This window comes from Cnephaeus nilssonii, assembly GCF_951640355.1.
Source record: "Cnephaeus nilssonii genome assembly, chromosome: 16".
Taxonomy (NCBI): domain Eukaryota; kingdom Metazoa; phylum Chordata; class Mammalia; order Chiroptera; family Vespertilionidae; genus Cnephaeus; species Cnephaeus nilssonii.
The window spans coordinates 20,530,080-20,549,993 of record NC_137087.1 but is presented as its reverse complement, the minus strand read 5'-3'; the positions used below and the strand labels follow the sequence as shown (position 1 = coordinate 20,549,993).

General features: G+C 51.4%; 1 protein-coding gene across 8 annotated transcripts in view; it reads left to right on the top strand.

The window, feature by feature from the left end:
- Positions 1-19,914, top strand: part of PALD1 (phosphatase domain containing paladin 1) — an 84,505-nt gene that overhangs the window by 36,749 nt on the left and 27,842 nt on the right. For 6 of the 8 annotated variants that reach the window (XM_079794232.1, XM_079794229.1, XM_079794230.1 and 3 more), the window contains exon 2: positions 18,725-18,937. In XM_079794232.1, the coding sequence (XP_079650358.1) occupies positions 18,753-18,937 (185 nt within the window). In that variant the 5' untranslated portion in view covers positions 18,725-18,752. Of the gene's footprint in view, positions 1-15,925; positions 16,253-18,724; positions 18,938-19,914 lie in introns of those variants that run through there. The other 2 variants (XM_079794233.1, XM_079794231.1) reach the window with 2 other exon arrangements.

The following is a 19,914-nucleotide window of genomic DNA, read 5'->3' as shown; positions in this document are numbered from 1 at the left end:
GTCTTCTGACCATTTCCTGTGGGCCAGGGGCGCTTTGGGGCTGGAAGGTTGATTCAGAACCTCACAGGGATCAGAGGCCACACTGTAGGTCTTTCTTCTTCTTTTCTGTATGTAGTATAGCTTCATTTTAGAAAAATCAGAGAAAATACAGATTAGAAAAGTCATATGTTCCCACTTCCCAGCAGTAACCAAAGTTCACCATTAATGTCTAGAGATTTAGCCTTCCAGACATTTTCCCCGTGTGTGTGTGTGTGTGTGTGTGTGTGTGTGTGTGAAAGAGAGAGAGAGAGAGAGAGATCCCTCATTCCTTCTTAATGGGACAAAACTCTGAAATACTGTTTGGTGTCTTTTTAAAAAAAACTACATACAGGCCCTGGCCTGTGTGGCTCAGTTGGTTGAACATCGTGCCATGCACGGAGAGGTCATGGGTTCGATTCCCAGTCAGGGCACATGCCCAGGTTGTGGGTTCGATTCCCAGTCAGGGTACATTTGGGAGGCAACTAATCAATGTTTCTCTCATATTGATGTTTCTCTCTCTTTCTCTGTTCTTTCCTCTATCTAAAAGAAATAATAATAAAGAAAACTGCACACAGTACTTATTTTTCTGTCAGTAAGTACACTGCTACTTCTTTCTTTTGAAACTTTTGAGTTGAGGTTCCACATGCACAGAAAGGGATACCCCTAGGCCAAGGAACAGCGTTCTCCCAGAACCCGGACTCCTGTGCCCGCCCCCCCGCCCCCCCCGCCCCCCCGCCCCCCCCGCCCCCTCCCCCCGGGCACCCTCCTGCTCCAGACGTGACTTCTCGTCTGACTTTTAACACCATAAACTATTTGGCCTGTTTTTCAGTTTTAGACCAATGGACTCAAGTTCGCTTATGTTGACTTCTTTCCCTCCACATTCTGTTAGTGATGCTCATCTGACGTCCGTGCGCTTTAATGACCACATGGCGACACCCACGGTACATTCGGCTCGACCACTGTTGATGTGAAAGATGTTCCCAGTCTTTCACTAACATAAACACAGCGAACCAACCCTTTTTGGCCATCTCTTTGATTATTTCCTTTGAAATCAATTGATAGGAGAATTTTAAGGTATTTTAAAATTATTGCCAGATTGGTCTCCAGGGAGCTGTGCCGGTTTACATGGCAACAGGTGCTTGGGAAGGAGCCGACCCCTGGCGCCCGCACCAACACGGGTTTTTTGTCCTGCTGCTCGTGTGACACCATGCTAGGTGATGCTCGGTGTCCCATCATTCCCAGGGTTTAACTTACAAATCAGGGGGACCATTTTTCTCATGTTTATTGGCCATTTGTATTTCTTCTCTGTTGTTTTTTTTTTGGGGGGGTCCATTTTACTTTCAAGATGTATTTATTTTCTCATTTGTTTGAACAAAAGACTATATTGAGTATGATAAATAAAAATATATTGACTATATTTTTACCCAGTTTGCCATTTGCCTTTGTGGTTTTTCTGTGTTGGTTAGAAGCCGACCATTTTGTGTAGTCTGATCTATGGATAGTTAACTGTATACCTTTAGTATTTTGCATAGAAATTCCTTTTATACCCCAAGATTATGCCAATATTTACTTGCATTCTCTTTTTTCACTTGCATGGTTTCCTTTGGAACATGTTGTCGTTCATCTTTCTGCACTTCCTTTAGGACCCTAATATGATGGACAGCTCGTAGGATCTGAGCATGTTCTCAAGCTCCCAGCCGCCTGGGTGAGTTACCCAGACGCTCTGTGCTGCCTCAGTGTTTGTTCCTGTAAAATGGGAATAATGCTGGCACACAAAACCAAAGGGCTACTGTGGGGATTAAACCACAGCTATGTGCAAACTTTTAGTCTCACGGCTCCTTCCTTTACACTCTTTTTTTAAAAAAATATATATTTTATTGATTTTTTACAGAGAGGAAGGGAGAGAGATAGAGAGCTAGAAACATCAATGAGAGAGAAACATCGATCAGCTGCCTCCTGCACACCCCCTCCTGGGGATGTGCCCGCAGCCAAGGTACATGCCCTTGACTGGAATCGAACCCGGGACCCTTCAGTCCGCAGGCTGATGCTCTGTCCACTGAGCCAAACCAGTCAGGGCTTCCTTTACACTCTTAAATATTGGAGACCCTAAAGAGCTTTTGTTTGTGTGGGTTATACACATAAACTGATATTTACCATATTACAAATTAAAACTGAGTATATTTAAAAACATATATTTATACTTTTCTTTTAAAAACGACAATAGCAAACTCATTATATGTTAACATAAAATTTTTTCTAAAAAAATAACTATTTTTCCAAAACACAAAACATAGTGGGAAGAGTGGCATTGTTTTGCAGTTTTGCCAATCTCTTTGATATCTTGTTTAATAGAAGACAGATACTCACATCTGGTCCTGCTTTCAATCTGCTCTGATATGTTGTTGTTGGTTTTTTTGTTGTTTGTTTGTTTTTAAAATATATTTTATTGATTTTTTACAGAGAGGAAGGGAGAGGGATAGAAAGCTAGAAACATCAATGAGAGAAAAACATCGACCAGCTGCCTCCTGCACACCCCCTACTGGGGATGTGCCCGCAACCAAGGTACATGCCCTTGACCGGAATCGAACCTGGGACCTTTCAGTCTGCAGGCCGACGCTCTATCCACTGAGCCAAACCGGTTTGGGCTGATACGTTGTTTTTGATTAAAATATATGAAGAGCCCTAGCTGGTTTGGCTCAGCGGATAAAGCGTCAGCCTGCGGACTGAAGGGTCCCAGGTTCGATTCCAGTCAAGGGCACATGCCCGGGTTGTGGCTCGATCCCCAGTAGGGGGCGTGCAGAAGGCAGCCAATCAATGGTTCTCTCTCATCATTGATGTTTCTATCTCTCTCCCCCTCTCTCTTCCTCTCTGAAATCAATAAAAATATACTAAAAAAAAAAAAAAAAGTCTATGAAGAAAATCCAGCTTCACACAGATAAGTGTTAGAAAAAGAGAGAAGTCGCTCTGCTGGCGTGGCTCAGTGGTTGAGCGTCGACCTATGAATCAGGAGGTCACGGTTCAATTCCCAGTCAGGGCACATGCCTGGGTTGTGGGTTCAATCCCCAGTGTGAGGGCGTGCGGGAGGCAGCCAATCAATGACTCTCTCATCATTGATGTTCCTATCTCTCCCTCTCCCTTCCTTTCTGAAATCAACAAAAATATAGTTAAAAAAAAAAGCAAAAGGGAGTAGTTTATTAGCCTATAGATATTTCCTGTGATACTACTTACACACTTGGCAGGTGATAATTTTCTTACAGTTTAGTTGAAATATAGAATCTGAAAAACATGTTGATGAACTTTGCATATTTTGTTACATTGAAATCCATTGGACTGTCTTGCGCTATGTGAATGGATCTTTGACCCAGGCATGATTTTGAAACATCAAATATTTGGTCATTGGGGAAATATTGCCTCACTGAGTTATACAGATGTTCCAAATGTGGGCACATTTCATTTCATCATATCCGAAAATTACGTACAAGGAGGGGCAAAAGTAGGTCTACAATTGTTCTTATGGAAAATAATACAATAATTAATAAGTAATAATACAAGGACAAACTCTGTGTCTCACAGCTGTAAACCTGCTTTGCCCCACCCTGTATGTTAACGTCACTCACATGGCAAAATCTTTATGTGTTGGGACGCCATCAAACTCCCAGTGGCTGGTGCAAGTTCTCCAAAATTCTGATTTTCCCCTTGAACGCTCACACTTTGCCATTGGCAGCCAATGCTGCCGGCTGTTCTCTGTGAAGAGGCAGGCTCACCTTGCTCAGCTTTGAGGCCATGCTCCCGATCCCCAGTTCTGAACAACCACCTTTTGTCTGTCGGCGTTCTTCCCAGTACGGGGTGCTCCGTGGTGCTCCGTGGACAGAGAGGCTAGCTCGGCCTCCACTCAGACCCCTGTTGTACTCCAGCGACCAGCCCAAGTGCACTTCCATGTCATCACACAGATTGTTAAGAAGACATGCACTCAGGGCTGCGATTTGGTGAAATTGATCAGTTTTACTGCTTCCCCAGGGACATCCTAAGTGACGCTGGCACACTCTGTGGCTGTGAGCGATGGCCAGCCCCGTTCAGGGTCAGTGCCTGCTGAGCCTCTAACAGTTCACCCTCGTGGCTTTTGCTCCATCAGCTGCTCTCACGGTGAGAGAGGCAGGTGGTTTATTACTGACCTGAGGATAGTTCTGACCGGCAGAGCCCTGGGAGGTATTGGGGACCCTGGGACCCCGAGGAGCGTGCTGTCGGAGCTTTGGGTTGGATGACAGGTAGATGGACTTTGTGCAATGCTGGGCCGCTCTCCGGGTCCGGGGCAGTGCGCCTGCTGCCATTCTTTTCCTCTCCCCCCAACCAGAGAGACAACGTGGGGAGCGGAGAGGTAAGCCATTGGGGTTAGACATTCATCATTTGTGATTGCAAATCCTACTCAAGGCGAATGTGTGTGGTCCTCAGGAGTAAGTGAAGCAAGCTCCCAGGGGACTTTATAGGCGCCCCATTTTTCTTGCCTCCCCTGGGAGAGAGGGGTCTCAGCCAGGCAACTCTCCCGAATGGGTGGGGTCTGCTTCCCAGACAGGGACCCCTCAGAGTCACCCTCCCCCCCCATCCCTGTCCCTTCTTCATTAACCTTCTCTGCTGTGTGGGACCCGGAGGTCAGCATCCCTCACCTCCCCCCGTCATTTTTCATAAGCAATTGAAGGGGCTGCGTTTATGGGGTGCCTGTTGCATTCTGGGCTACAATCCTGTCTGCATTGTCTCATTTATGCTCAGAACACAGACACCCGTAGAGTTGATCTTTTTTTTGTTCTTTAAAAATCTTTCCAGTTTTGTTCAGTCAAGTGGCTCCTTTGGGCCAAGCACCGGGATGCCATTGAAGGCCACCCTCAGCCCCGGCCTGGGGGGCCTCATGGGGTCACCTCCATGGTGGGGTGTGGCTGGGGTCAGGTTAAGGAAGGCTTCCTGGTGCAGGGATGGGAGTGAGCTAGGCCGAGGGAGCGGGGCAGGAAGGTGTGGCATGAAGGCACCTTCGGCTGGCGTGTGGGCCTCAAACTGTCTGCTGCTCAGCAGAGGAGGCAATGGCATCTGTCCCGTCGCTGGAGGAGGACTGACGAGGTCGGACCGACAGAGCGATGGCCCAGCCTTGTCCTTCATGGGCTATTTAAAGGATTTCCAAAGGCACGATTCCTGCCTTACATAGACGGTGGAACACCCACCCCAGACCCCCGGCCTGGTAAGGTGCACCTCTGCTTTATTATCATTTTTGTTACTGTTAGTTATTTGCAAAGGCGTGTGGAGATGTTGTCTGCTGCAGGGATGGTAGGAAGTCCACTTTGGCTGGAGGTCAGAGCACAAAGGTGGGAGCTGGGGAGCAATAGGCCGGAGAGGGAGGCTGGGCCTGAAGGTCATGGGTCGCCATGCGGTTCCTCTTTGAGTCTAACGGAAGTCTCTTATGAAATCTGTCTCCCCTGCTCAGTGTGCTTCATTCTCTGGAGCAGGAGAGCGCTTCTGGGTCAGGGTCTTCCCTGGCCCTGGGTGGACATGCCAGCGAAGCAGATCAGCGGGGCGGTGCAGGGGGAGAGGGGAGGAGACCCCTGTCCTCCCCTGCTGTCCATGCCTCGGTGACGGTGGGCAGGTCTCTGTTTCCTTGTCTGTAAAACGAGAGGAACAGACTAGGGCAGGCGTCCTCAAACTACGGCCCGCGGGCCACATGCGGGTGTTTTTGCCGTTTTCTTTTTTTACTTCAAAATAAGATATGTGCAGTGTGCATAGGAATTTGTTCATAGTTTTTTTTAAACTATAGTCCGGCCCTCCAACGGTCTGAGGGACAGTGAACTGGCCCCCTGTTTAAAAAGTTTGAGGACCCCTGGACTAGGGTCTCGAAGGGGCCTCTGGTTCTAAGATACACGTTGGTGCCCAAGGGGGATTTAGACTCTGTAGTGTGTGTGTGTGTGTGTGTGTGTGTGTGTGCGCACACACACACGTGCACGCACGTGTTGGGAGTTGGGGGACAAGGCCCAGGGCAGGTGGTGGGCTGGTCCGAGCCCCGGCCCTGGATACAGACCTGAAAGTGTTATCGACTCCTCACCCTCCAGCTCTCCGCCGCCCCACAGTTCGGGAGCCCTGCAGCACAGTGACTTCCTGCGTGTTTGTTCTGCAGCTGAGGCAGATGTTTCCTGCAGCTGGTCACTCAGCCTCCTGCCCTATTTTTAGCTCCATTGTTACCCACCCTGGGCATCTGGCTGCCAGGGATGTGTGAGAGGCTGTCTGTGGTCCTGGGAGGGGCGCTCTTCTCTGGGTCCAGCTTGTTCTGTTCCTGCTACCAGGCCCCTGCTTTGAGCTTCCCAATGTCTTTCCGGAAAGTGAGGGTGTCTTCAGGAGAAGTGGGAGAGGGATGGCCAGGTGATGCAATGGAAGGAGCCCAGGTGGTGAAACCAGAGGCCTGGTTCTCTCACTGTGTCCTACAGTGAACTCTCTGAGCCTCGGGGTTTTGTTTTTGTTGTTGTTATTATTTTTAATATGTTGTTATTAATTTTTTTAGAGGAAAAAGAAAGGAGAGAGAAAAACATTGATTGGTTGCCTCCCGTATGCACCCTGACTGGGGACCGAATCCCCAACCTGCTATGTACCCTGACCGGGAATCGAACCTGCAACTTTTAGTGCATGGGATGACACTCAACCAACTGAACCACAGTCCGCGCCGAGCCTGTTTTTTTCACCTGCTAACTGGCACAGTAGCCCGTGCTTTTGCCCTTCTCATAGGGTTGTTCTGAGGCTGAAATGAGATCGTGAATGTGGAATTCGTTTCACAAAAGGAACCTACAACTCTTGTGGGTTCAGGCTTTCGGGGCCCCGGAGGAGCATCGGATTCAGAGTCGGGAGCTGAGGCATGTACTTACCAACACCAGGCCGTGACTCAAGGCCAGGGTGTGTGGGGTGCAGGCTGTGTGCTGGACCGCTTGGAAGGGGCGGGGGCATTTCCTCTGGACGTTGATGGATGGGGTGAAGGGGAGGGTGGGAATGGCATCCCCGGTTGATGGACCAGGGCGGGCAGAGGCATGGAGGCAGGGGAGGGCTGGATGTGCCCTGGACCTCCAAGCAGGAAGGGCCTTGAACATTCTGGCCAGCGTCCCCGGATGGAGCCGTTCCTCCCTAAGCGAGGCCTCAGGGTGGGTTTGGGGGCAGGAGGCTCTGCAACCCCCTTTGTCTGACCCAGGAGTCAGCACAGCAGCTCTGCTCCTGGCTCTTTGACACATGGAACTTCCATAGAAGATTGAGGGGTATGCGGGTGGGAAAGGGGGTCTGAATGCCAGGTAAGGGAGTCTAGACTGGAGGCCACTGGGGTGGAGGGGATGGGAACAGACCCCCACCATAGTTCTTCTCAGCTCCTTGAAATGATGCTTCGGGGCCCTGTGACATTGCTGGAGGTAGGAAGTGGGGTTCAAGCATAAGTTCCCACCGGCCCTTTGGGGCACAGTCCCTGGAGGCAGCCCGGAGAGTGTGGGCGGGGCCAGAACCCTAGGTGGGGGTCTCAGGAGACTCTAGGTTTCTCCTGACCTTGAAGTGTCTGGATGCACAACTTCCTGGAGCGGAGCAGGTGAGCATGTCAGGTACTCTTACCCCCATCCTCCCCAGGGTCCTCCCCGCAGCGTTCCGCCCTCCCCCACCCCAACCCTGGCCTGCCTGGATCCTGGTGATGGGCAGGAGCTTCCGGCTTTCTCAGGAACAGAATGGCTGCCCTCCCCTGGGGATTTCTCACTCCCCTCCCCCTGCTCCTCCGAGAAAGAGCCCAGCAGGCAGGGTCCCTCCCATCCAATGATATTTTCTGGTTTTCCAGGGAGTTCCCCTGCTCAGAAAGGCTCTGAGAGGGACAGGGAGAGTGGGGGGACTCTCGTAGTCTCTGCCTGCCTTTTTGGAGCAATGGTGGCCAAGCCTCTGGTCTATAGTGTGAAGCAAGCATTTAGCTGCTTAGAACTTTCTCAGTTTCTGCATGTGACTCAGGGAGCCGCGGTCTAGCCATCCATGGTCACTCACCTGTGTGCATCGCCATGGGCCCTGGTGGCCGGGGACGCTGTCTTCTGTACTCTGTGACCCCCCAGGCCCCGGCATGGGCTGGGCGCCCAGCACCCTGGCCTTGCTCTGCCCCCGCATGGAACCGCCCGCCCGCAGTGCAGCCTGACCTTCGCCGCGGGGAAGCGTGACATTCTCCTGCAGGCGGGGGAAGAAGCAGGTCCCGTCATGTTGCATGTGGCGTGTGGTCACCGAGGGTCAGACCTAAAAATAACGAGTGCATTAGTCAGGATTAGATTTGGCCTCGAGGAATAGGAAAATCCAGATGACAGTGGTTTACACAAGATGGAAGTTTATTTCTGTGTCATTTCCAAGCCCAGAGCTCTGTGGTCCCTGGATGCCTCAGGGAACTTGATCTTCGCCATTCCTAGGGTGTGGCCTCACGTGCTCAGTCACCACATCTGGGCTCCAGGCAGCAGGATGGAGGAAGGGAGGGAAGGGAAGGAAGGATTCTGGAACTTGCCTCGTGACACGCCCTGTATGTCCCATTAGCCAGATTGGTCACAAGGTCCCAGGTAGCTGCAAGGGAGAGGGGAGTGTAGTCTTGGCTTTGGGCAGCTAGCTGCCCCTCATTGGGGTAATACAGAGGGCAGGGAGGGAGGGGGATGAAGGCATCATGGGATTTTTTTTTTGAAATCTGTATCATTATGTATTGATCTAATTCGTTCCTTTTCATTGCTATATAGTATTCTGTCACTTAAATATATACCAGTTTACTTTAGTCATTCTTCTTTTGATGGACATTTAAGGTTCGTGGGCTTTTTGATCAAACCTGAGCAGCGGGGCCAGCCCTTCAGGGGCTGCAGGGCCTCATCCAGGAAGGCTGCCCAGGTGGGAGGTCAGTCTTGCCTTGGGACCAGAAAGCTACATGCCCCAGGCCAGCAACGGGAGCAGAAGGGCTACTGAGGGGTTAGGAGTCAGCGCAGGGGCCGTGGTCAGAATCAGGGAGGCGGGTTCAGAGCAGGTGGCCTGTGTCTGGGCTGCTGGGGTCTGGGGAGAAAACAAGCTCACTCACAGGGCAGTGGCCAGGAGGCTGGGGGACTGGAAGGCTTGTTGAATGAAGAACGGTAGGTGCTGTGACACAAAAGGACAGGACGCCTCAGGACAAGGGTTGGACCCCCGGAGGCTGGGGGAGGGCCCAGGAGGACTATAGGGGGCCCTCCAGGAACGCGGACACTTGATCTTAAGTACTGGTGGCTAATCAGGTTGGAAAATAACCGAACTGCAAGGCTCAAGCCACTTACACACGTGACCCCTTTGGCCCGTGGCTTCCAGACTTCTTCCCTCCAGATGAGACGCGTTCTCCGTCTCCAAGGGGGAGAGCCAGGGGATGTGTGGAAAACTAGCTGCTCCTAAGACAGCTTAGATTTAAAAAAAATTTTTTTTTGAAAACTATTTTTGGCCCCAGCATTTTATTTAGAAAACTTTCAGGCCTACAGAGAAGTTGAAAGCAGAGCACAGTGAACGCATGTCCGTCCTCACCAGTTGCTAAATTTACTCCGTTTGTGTTTCTCTCTCTCAACCATCTGAAGATTACAGACGTCAAGATGTTTCACCTCTAAACACTTCAGCCTTTGTCTCCTACCAACAAGAACATTCTCCTCGTGTCCACAGTTATCATCACACCCAAGGAAGTCCACTTGTTTATCCAACGCACAGTTCACATTCAGATATCCCCACTTGTCCTCAAAATGTTCACTAGAGCCCCCCTCCCCAACCCAAGACCCCATATGGACAGAGCTTTCTGCCTGGCAGGCTACCCCCACGGGGAGCTCCAGAGGAGGGGGCTCCCCAGGCCAGGAGGCAGGCAACAAGGTGCTAGCAAGGACCCTTTTCCTTCCTGCGGATCCCAAACTCCACGAGCCTCCAGGCCCACGTGTGACGGGTCTTTGCTGGCCTTAGAGCAGGCAGGAGCCCCTTCTCTGCCTCCACCTGTCAGAGGGAGGCTTGTTCACCCCGACCAAGGGCAGTGCTGGCCTCTCCTGCAGCTCCTCCCAGCTCAGGGGTCCATCTGCCCTATGCCCTCCCCCACTGTTGCCCTGCACCTGCTCCCAATTGCTGTGGCTCCTCAGCTGGCCATCAGCCACTCTGCTCGTCTTCGTCCATTCCGGGCTCCAAGCCCACCTTGAGGTGTCATTTCAATGTGTGACAGTGATGACACATCCCTGCCAGAACTCGGACCTTCAAAGGCCGAGGCCCAAGCTCAAGGCCACCCCATCCCCCATCATGGCAGCCCCCCTGCTGAACACTTGGCAGTATTTCCAAACATTCCTCCACCTTCCGTTTTTAACTCGTAGACTTTTAGTTTAGAAAAAATAAAACATTTCAGATACATTTAATTATAGTAGGTGAAGGTCTCCTGCAATCCCAGACCCCAGATGGCTTTACTTTATTCCTTATATATTTATTTGTTATTTTTAAAAATGTATTTTATTATTGTTGACAGTATTACAGATGTCCCTCATTTTCCTCCTTTTTGTCACCCTCCACCCAAGCACGGCCCCAGCCCAGGCCTTCTCCACACTGTTGTCTGTGTCCATGGGTTATGCGTATATGGATATATGTTCTTTCGTTAATCTCTTCCTGTCCTCTAAACCCCTCCCCACTGAGATCTGTTATTCCTTTTATGCATCCACGCCTCTGAACCTGTTTTGTTCATCAGTTTAATTGCTCATTAGATTCCACATGTGAGATCATGTGATATTTGTCTTTCTCTGACTGGTTTATTTGCTTAGCATAATAGTCTCCAAGTCCCTCCATGCTGTCTCAAAGGGTAAGAGATCCTTCTTTTTCACAGCTGCATAGTATTCCATTATGTAAATATACCACAGCTTTTTAATCCACTCTTCTACTGGTGGGCACTTGGGCTGTTTCCAGATCTTAGCTATTATAAATAATGCTGCTATGAACATAGGGGTGCATATATTCTTTTTGATTGGTGATTTGGGGTTTTTAGGATATATTCCCAGAAGTGGGATCGCTGGGTCAAATGGAAGTTCCATTTTTAGTTTTTTGAGGAAACGCCATACTGTTTTCCACAATGGCTGCACCAGTCTGCATTCCCACCAGCAGCGAAGGAGGGGTCCCTTTTCTCCACATCCTCGCCAGCACTTGTCATTTGTTGATTTGTTGATGGTAGCCATTCTGGCAAGTGTGAGGTGATGTCTCATTGTCATTTTAATTTGCATCTCACTGATGATTAGTGACGTTGAGCATCTTTTCATATTCCTCTTGGCCATCTGTATGCCCACTTTGGAGAAGCGTCTATTTAGGTACTTTGCCCATTTTTTAATTGGATTGTTTGTCTTCCTGGTGTTGAGGCGTATGAGTTCTTCATATGTTTTGGAAATTAACCCCTTATCAGATGAATCATTGATGAATATGTTCTCCCATACAGTAGGTTCCCTTTTCATTTTTTTAAAATATATTTTATCGATTTTTTACAGAGAGGAAGGGAGAGGGATAGAGGGCTAGAAACATCCATCAGCTGCCTCCTGCACACTCCCTACTGGGGATGTGCCCGCAACCAAGGTACATGCCCTTGACCAGAATCGAACCTGGGACCCTTGAGTCTGCAGGCCAACGCTCTATCCACTGAGCCAAACCAGCTAGGGTTCCCTTTTCATTTTGTTGGTGGTTTCTTTTGCTGTGCAGAAGCTTTTTATTTTGATGTAGTCCCGTTTGGTTATTTTTTCCTTTGTTTCCCTGGCCCTAGGAGAGGTACTGGTGAGAATACTGCTATGTGAGATGTCTGAGATTGTACTGCCTATGTTTTCTTCTAAGATTTTTATGGTTTCAGGACTTACATTTACGTCTTTTATCCACTTTGAGTTTATTCTTGTGTATGGTGTAAGTTGATGGTCTAGTTTCATTTCTGTGCATGTACCTGTCCAATTTTCCCAACACCATTTATTTGTGGAGGACTGTGGGGGTGGGGTGGGCAGACCACATTGCCAGTGTCTCAAAGAGGCCTCTCTGAAGAGAGACATTTGAGCAAAGGTGACAGGCAGGCAGGGGCAGCCATGTGAACAAGCGGGTGGTGGTGTGAAGCCTTCGTGAGGAGTGGCCTGGGTGTTGGAAGGAGGAGGAGGACGGCAGTGGCTGGAGCATCATGGCAAGGGGAGGGCATGGGGCAGAGCGTGGGGGCCTGTGTGCCAGTGTGAGGGGGAGATGGCATGCCCCCTGCCCGAGTACCCCCTGCCTCCTGTTACCCGTGTTCCCATGGCAATCATTCCATTTGTACAGCGGGTGGATTTGTTGGTATCTTTGTGGTTTTTCTGTCTTTGCTACTGACAGCAGCCCTCGAGGAGGGCGAGGCAGGGCTATGACCCCCACTTTACAGAAGAGGAAACAGCAAAGCAGGGCCAACGGTGTGTTTAGGGTTTTAAAAGATCCTTCTGGCTGCGACATGGAGGCGGGTGGTGGGGGCACAGGAAGGAAGGAGAGAGACCCCGGAGGCTGGTGCAGTCTGTCCAGCCAGGGGCCAGTGGCTGGTGGGCGGAGCGCTGGACCCATAGGGGTGCAGACTCATTCTTCTATGTTGGGTTGTGGACAGAGGACTTGCCCACTCCTGACTCTTGATGAAGGCCAGGAGCAGATGGAAACCTCCCAAGTGCTCACTGGACAGAGCAAAGCAGGGAGAGCCCTAATTGCGTGTGACCAGAGCAGGGCAGCTGCTGTGGCTCAGCCCCACTCTGCCCTGCCGTTTGCCTGGGATGGCAGCCCAGGGACAGCCCACGGGTCCCTCCCGAGACCATTCCTTTTGTAGGCGGTGTCTGGGCGAGGCCCTGGCCCGGCCATGGCCGTTCAGATCTGGTACCAGCCCACCGTTGCCGGAAGGGGCTGTGGGCAGGGGCAGGAGAGAAGTGAAGGAAGGCTTCGGCCAGGGCTGATCTGAAGGGCAGGGATGAGTCCGGCCCTCGCTGTGTGTCGGGCTGGGTGGGTATTGCTTGACACACACATTGCCTTATTTCATTCTCATACAGTCCTGTTAGGGAGGTACACTCATGGTCCCCAGGTAATAGGTGGGGACACTGAGGCTCAGAGAGGTTAAGCCATGTGCCCAAAGTCACACCACTGACATGTGGTGGAATGGGAACCAGCCAGTGCCAGCCCAGGTCCTTGCCCCACGGAGTCGAAGTGACCATGCTCCTAGTCAGGTGCAAGGGCGTTGGAGAGCCGCTCACACTCCCTGCTCTGTGAGCGCCCACTTTTCTGTCTCTTAGACGGGGATGCCAGCCTTGCCCTCATGGTTTCCTCATGCCTTGAACAGATAGTTCAGTGTTTTGTGTTTAAATATATTTCTATTCATTTTAGAGAGGAAAGGAGAGGGAGAGATAGGAACAACAATGATGAGAGAGAATCACTGATTGGCGGCCTTCTGCTTCCTACGCACCCTCTACTGGAAATTGAGCCTGCAACCCGGGCATGTGCCCTGACTGGGAATAGAACTGTGACTTTCTGGTTCAAAGGTTGGCACTCAACCACTGAGCCACGCCCCCCGGCCAAGATAGTTAAGTTCTTCCCCGCAGCAGGTGGTGGGCTCAATGCTGAGGACCACAAGCTGACCGAAGGGTGCCCTTAGGGACCGTGGAGGACTTGAGACTCAGCAATACTGTTTAGTAGAAATGTAATGTGAGCCATAGGTGTCATTTTATTTTATTTTTTAAAATACATTTTTATTGATTTCAGAGGGGAAGGGAAAGGGAGAGGTAGACATGAATGATGAGAGAAAATCATTGACCGGCTGCCTCCTGCACACGCCCTACTGGGGATCGAGCCTGCAACCCAGGCATGTGCCCTTGACCGGAACCAAACCTGGGACCCTTCAGTCCGTAGGCCAAAGCTCTATTCACCGAGCCACACTGGCTAGGGCTGAACATCTTTAAATATGCTTATTTGGCATTCAGATGTTACCTTCACATCTTTGCCCATTTTAAAATTACTTTTCTCTTTTAACTTGCTACTGAGTTGTAAGAGTTGGCACCTCCTGTTTTGGTCAGGATTAAATGAGAGTGTTTCTTCTTGGGGAAACAGGTCACCTGCCTGCCATGGATTCCATCTGGCGGTTTCTTTCTCGCGGACTGACTGCTCTGCGTTTTCCCAGAGGCAGGAGGATAGTGTGGATGTGGGTGGGACTTGCTTAAATGCCATTGTAGCTACAGCCCTGAGGAGTCTGTGGCTTCTTTGCTCGTCAGCAAGGGTGAAATGGAGTCTGGAGTTCCTGATCCCTCCACGGGAACCTTGCGTCTCTCTGCTTTGCTAGGTCTGGGGTGTTCCGGCAGAGGGTGGAGTGGGAGCTGTACCGATCCCAGGGGGAAGGGAGAGTGTGGGGGTGCTCTTGCTGCCAGGATCAGCGTGAAGAGGCAAGAAGGCAAACTGATGAGGAGTGGTTATCGTCTGAAAATGGACACAATGAGGCCTCAACCTCACAGGGCTGTTGGGGGACCATAGGATGGAAAGCTCCCTGTGTGGTTCCTGGTGCTTAGTAGGCGCTTTGAAATGTTAATAACTAGAAGCCAAGGAAAAGGTGGAGGAGGGCCTGTGTTTGGTGGGTAATATTCTTTCCTTAAAGTAGGAGCTTCTGTGTTTTTTTTTTGTTGTTGTTTTTTTTTTGTTTGCCAAGAGCCTAACAATCTGGTAGAAGTTCATGGACCTCTTATCAGAATATTTGTATTTATTGATTTTATTATTTTTAAAATACATTTTCATTGATTTCAGAGAGGAAGGAAGAGGGAGAGAGATATAGAAACATCAATGATGAGAGAGAATCATTGATCGGCTGCCTCCTGCACGCCTCACACTGGGGATCAAGCCCACAGCCGTGGCATGTGCTCTGGCTGGGAATTGAACCGAGACCTCTTGGTTCATAGGTTGATGCTCAACCACTGAGCCATGCCAGCTGGGCTTCTCAGAATATTTTGAAATGCACAGAATAAAATACATGGGAATATAAAGGAGGAAGTACATTTTATTGAGAGAGAGCTACCAAAATATTACAAAAAAAAAATTGGTGAGCTAGTAAGACGCCCTTGGTTATTACTGCATTGATAAGATAATCCATTAGGTGAATTAAGGTTTAGTTTTGTTTTTTGAAGACACATCAGTGACAAGGCTCTTATTGCTTAGCTTCAAGGGGGACTTTAAGCTGGGGCATGGCTTTGACGGGCACATGCCCAGCATGAAGGACCCCAGGCGATTGTGATTGTTTTGATGGTCCCCAAGTGCTGAGAACCCCTCTTTGCAAATGGAACAGCAGCTTCTTTATGGCTGGCTTCGTAAGGTACGTAGGCGTCTCTCCAGGGTCATCAGAATTCTCCATGCTTTTTGGGTTAAAGTCAGCTGTGGGAACCTGGGATCCTACTGTGGGGGGCCCAAGACTATTAGGTGCAATTACCCCAACTTGGTCTGTGGGCAGGGGACCCGGGTCTGATAATTACTGTGGTTTGAAAGGAATGATGAGTGCAAGCCACGTTCCGGACACCTGCAGGCTGAGGTGGGATGTGAACCGCCTGTGAGCTCTATGGTGATCACGTCCCAGATCTGAGATGCGATGAGCCGCTTTCCTGTGCTTGAAGGAAAGGCTTGCTTTTAGTTAGAAGTTAGGAGAATAAAGGCATACTTGTTTGCAAACTATCCAGACTCATGAGACTCATTAGTCTGGTCTCATCCAAATCCACCTTCCCCATTCTCCCCCCAGGAGAGGTTTGAGGACGAGGACCCTGACACCCCCCTTGCTGACCACTGCCCCGGGAGTGGACAGTAGTGCTGGGACCACTGGGACTGCCCATCTTAGGAGCCAGACCCATTTGAAACTGGCAAGGGCTTTCAGACCATCCCACCCCTCATTGTCTCTTTATGGCTGGGGACACGAAGGCCCAGAGCGTGGAAGGAAGTTGCCCAAGGCCCTATAGCCTTTGGCCAGTGGGTGGAGGCCCCTGTGCTGGCCAGGCTAACTCGGGGCAGGGTCGAGTGAGGTTTCAAGGGAGAGTTGCAGAGCGAGAAGGCTGGAGATCCCAGGGTTTCACCCTCCTCTGAACACTTTGGAGGCAGGTCAGCTTTCAAAGGATACTGTTCTCCCCCCACCCCGGCGGACTGCAGCTGTGCACATCTGTATGGTCTCCTGGCTGCCTTCATAGGCGCTGGCTGGGGCCTGTCATTGCCTGTGGAGCTGGTGAGAGAGGAGGGTGGCTGGCGCTGGAGTTGGCAGGAGGCGAGGGGGAGGAGGGATGGGAGCAGGGCCTGCCTTGGCCGGGCAGCCGTAGCCAGCTGTTGCTGCTGTTTGTCATGCCTTCCTTGGGGACAGCCACCCGTGTTCCTGGAGGAGGCTGTTCCCACCCGTGGCTTCTTGGCCCAGACTGCTGAGAGGGGTCTGGGAAAGTTTGGTGAACTGTGTTGGGAGCCTGCCTTGGCAGGCAAAGTGGGGAGAAATGGAGAGAGGTTTCCGGCTCTGCTGTCGGCCTGCTGGGGATCCACTGTGGAGCTCCTCAATCTCTCTGAGCCGCCTGTGTTTCTGTTTAGAAACAGAGATTCATTCCCTCCATGTTTGATGAGAGAGGAGAGAGAGAGAGAAAGAGAGAGAGAGGGAGAGAGAGGGGGGGAGAGAGAGAGGGAGAGAGAGAGAGGGGGGAGGGGGGAGAGAGAGAGAGAGGGGAGGGGAGAGAGAGAGAGAGGGGAGGGGAGAGAGAGAGAGGGGAGGAGAGAGAGAGAGAGAGAGAGAGAGAGAGAGAGATTGAAATTGAAATTGGACTGGGTGTGGAGAGTTATGATGGGCTCATATAAACACCAGGTGTGTGTGTTAACAAAGCTGTCAGGCAGCTGCTGGGAGTTTTCAAGTGTGACAGGCTGGGCAGGGACCCCTTTCCAAGCTGCAGAGGGAGAGAACCAGGTGGTGGTTTGGGAAGGTTCTGGGAGGGACAGCATGAGGCTGGCCATTCTGTCGAGGTGGCTCTGGGGAGGGGAGCGTGCGGACAGTCCTGAGGGAGCCTTGGGGAGCACTACCTCGGGACCAGGAACTTTGACGCAGCGTCTGGGAGAGAGGGCCCAGTGAGTGCAGCCTCAGACTGAGCTGCTGAGCCCCTCTTCCGTCTGCTTCCTGGGGTCTGTGCTGGTGTTGAGGGCTGGGGCTGGGGCTGGGGCTGGGGCTGTGGTGGGCTGGGGAGTGTGGGTGGCTGGAGCAGATTGTCCCCACTGACTCGGAGCAGCTCATGCTCAGCTGGAGGCAGAGGGGAGGTGTCGTGTTCTAAGAACTGTCTTGTCCCTGTGCTTCTGCAGGGTGGACCCATGTCAGGGTGCAGGTGGGGCTGGGGTGGCAGGGCAGGTGGGTCCCTTCTTCTCCTGATCCTGGGTCATTAATGCCACGAGGGGCCAGCAGCTGCTGGGCTCTCAGAAAGTTCTGCCTCCCATGTCTGGACCCTGGAATAAATCCTCCCCACACCCTCTGGCAGCTCTTAACAGGGCTCCCAGCCGATTCCCAGCCATTCTCTTATTTGTTAAATAAGCTTTATTACCCATTTTAGAGGAGAACAATCAGAAAATGCAGAAAAGCAAAAAGGAGAAAGTAAAAAACCACCTGTAATCTCATCACTTGGTGATAACTCACACCAGCATCTTGGTCTGTGTCCTTCCAGACTTTCCTCCTGATACACTTCCATGGTTTAAATTAGGATCGCAGCTTGAACTTGCAACCTGCTCCTTCCATTCCTGTCTGTGAGACGTCTTTCCATATCAGGCAATATGAAATGGCCATTTAACATTCAACCTTGGAGATGTCCCATGATTTATTCAACAAATGCCCTGTTGTTGGCCGGAGGTTGTTTCCAGTGTTTTGTTATATAAGCAGTACCGCCCTTGTAGCATGCACCCACCTTGTGTCGCATGCATCCTAGGGCTTCCCTGGGAGAGAGCTCTCCACGCAGACGCCTCATGTGGGTCAGAAGCTCTGTCTGTTGATGTTGAGGTTGGGGTTGATGGTGTTGAGGTTGAGGTTGGTGATGTTGGTGATGTCGAGGTTGGGGTTGATGATGTGGATGATGGGGTTGATGATGTTGATGTGGATGATGTTGACGTCGAGTTCAGGGGTGTGGTGCCTTCATTGGACCCTTGATCTACTGAGACCTCACCTTGTCTGGACTTCCCTGGTCTTGTTTTGTGACATTCGTGACTAGAATGCCTTTCTGAACCCTGTGCCCATCCAGATCCTTTACATCCAAGCCTGACGTCCCTCAGCCTGTGCCCCTGCTTCTCCCTCAGGTCTCCTACTTGCCCTAGTCTGGAAGGCCTGGCCTCCATGTGGCCTGGTCCCGCCACCTAGACCCCTCAGTCCCCACCTGGTGTGGAAGATGAACCCCTTCCTCTCTCATTTTCGCCAGAGGAGTGTACAGTCTAATGGGTCAGGGGCTTCGTCTTTATATCTCTCTATGCCCACAACCCCCAAAGCCCCAGCAGTGGGCTGGGCACATGGTGGACACTCAGTGGCATGTGGTAGGCAGCACACCTGCCCTCCATCTCCAGCTACAGGGTGAGCTGGCCCTCTCTGGGCCTCAGAGTGTGATCTGTACTTATGGTGGAGGTGAGGGTGGGCTAGGTCTCTTCCTGCCCTGGCTCTCCCCACTCCTCCTTGACCACACACCCTCTCCCCCCACAGGTCTTGGGTCTGAGATTGCCGGCTGACTATGGGTACAACGGCCAGCACAGCCCAGCAGACGGTCTCAGCCAGTGCCCCCTTCGAGGGCCTCCAGGGCAGCAGCGCGATGGACGGGCGGCACTCGCTCAGCGCCCACTCCTTCCAGACCACGAGCTTGCACAACAGTAAGGCCAAGTCCATCATCCCCAACAAGGTGGCCCCCGTCGTGATCACGTGAGTGGCAGGGGAATGTGATCATGTCCCTGGAAGACATGGCTCTGGAAGCTGCTGGAGGGGTGGTGGCATATCGTACTTAATATCTAGATGAACACACTGAGGCCCAGAGAGGTTAGGCAGTTTATCTGGAGTCACACAGCAAGCAGGTGGCAGAGTCTCTGTCGTGGGTCTCTAGCTTATGTGACTTACAGTGCCCACAGGGCTAGGGAATGTGGAGAGGGAGGACTGGCTGGGGGACACTCTTGAAAATAATTTTTGGCTGAACGTTTTCAAAAGAAGTTTATATCCTTAGATGCATAAAACTTAGATCCCCACCCCCCCCCCCCCCCCCCACTCCCCGCCACAACCAGTAATTGTGGTTGGAAACTGCGGTTAACACCAGGCCATTAAAGGGCCTTGGGCTGGAAAAGCTGGAAGCTGTTGGTCCACTGTCCTCATTGGGTCCTTCAGGGACTTTCCTGGAAGAGGCTGAGGGCTTGTTCTGTTGCCATGTTTTGAGAGGGACTTGGGTATCCAGGGGAAGAGGATCAGGAAGGGGCCCTGAAGCCCTACCTGCCCCACGGGCACAATGAAGGCACGGGTGCTGGGAGCCCCGGGACCAGGGAGACCGAAGGGGCATCGGGTCCCTCTCCTGGGGAGTCAGAGAGCCTTGTCTTGCATTGAATCTGCCCACGGTGCTCCCCGGGCCCCTCCAGGACGCAGGAAGTAGGACAGGATGATCTAGGAATGAAATATATTCCACACAGAGCAGTTTGTCAGGGACCGAGCAGATGGGCCTTCCGTGTAAGGAAACCTGAGGGTGGGAATGATGCATTTGGCCTGCTGGCTTGGGGCCTGACAGAAGAACTGTAACCATAATAAATCACTGTGTCCGTGATGAGGGGAGGAAAGGAGATGCTGTATAAGAGGGACTTGATCTATAGCCTCACTCCTGGGGATGACAAAACGAGGTCTGGGCCCTGAGGGCAGTGCTT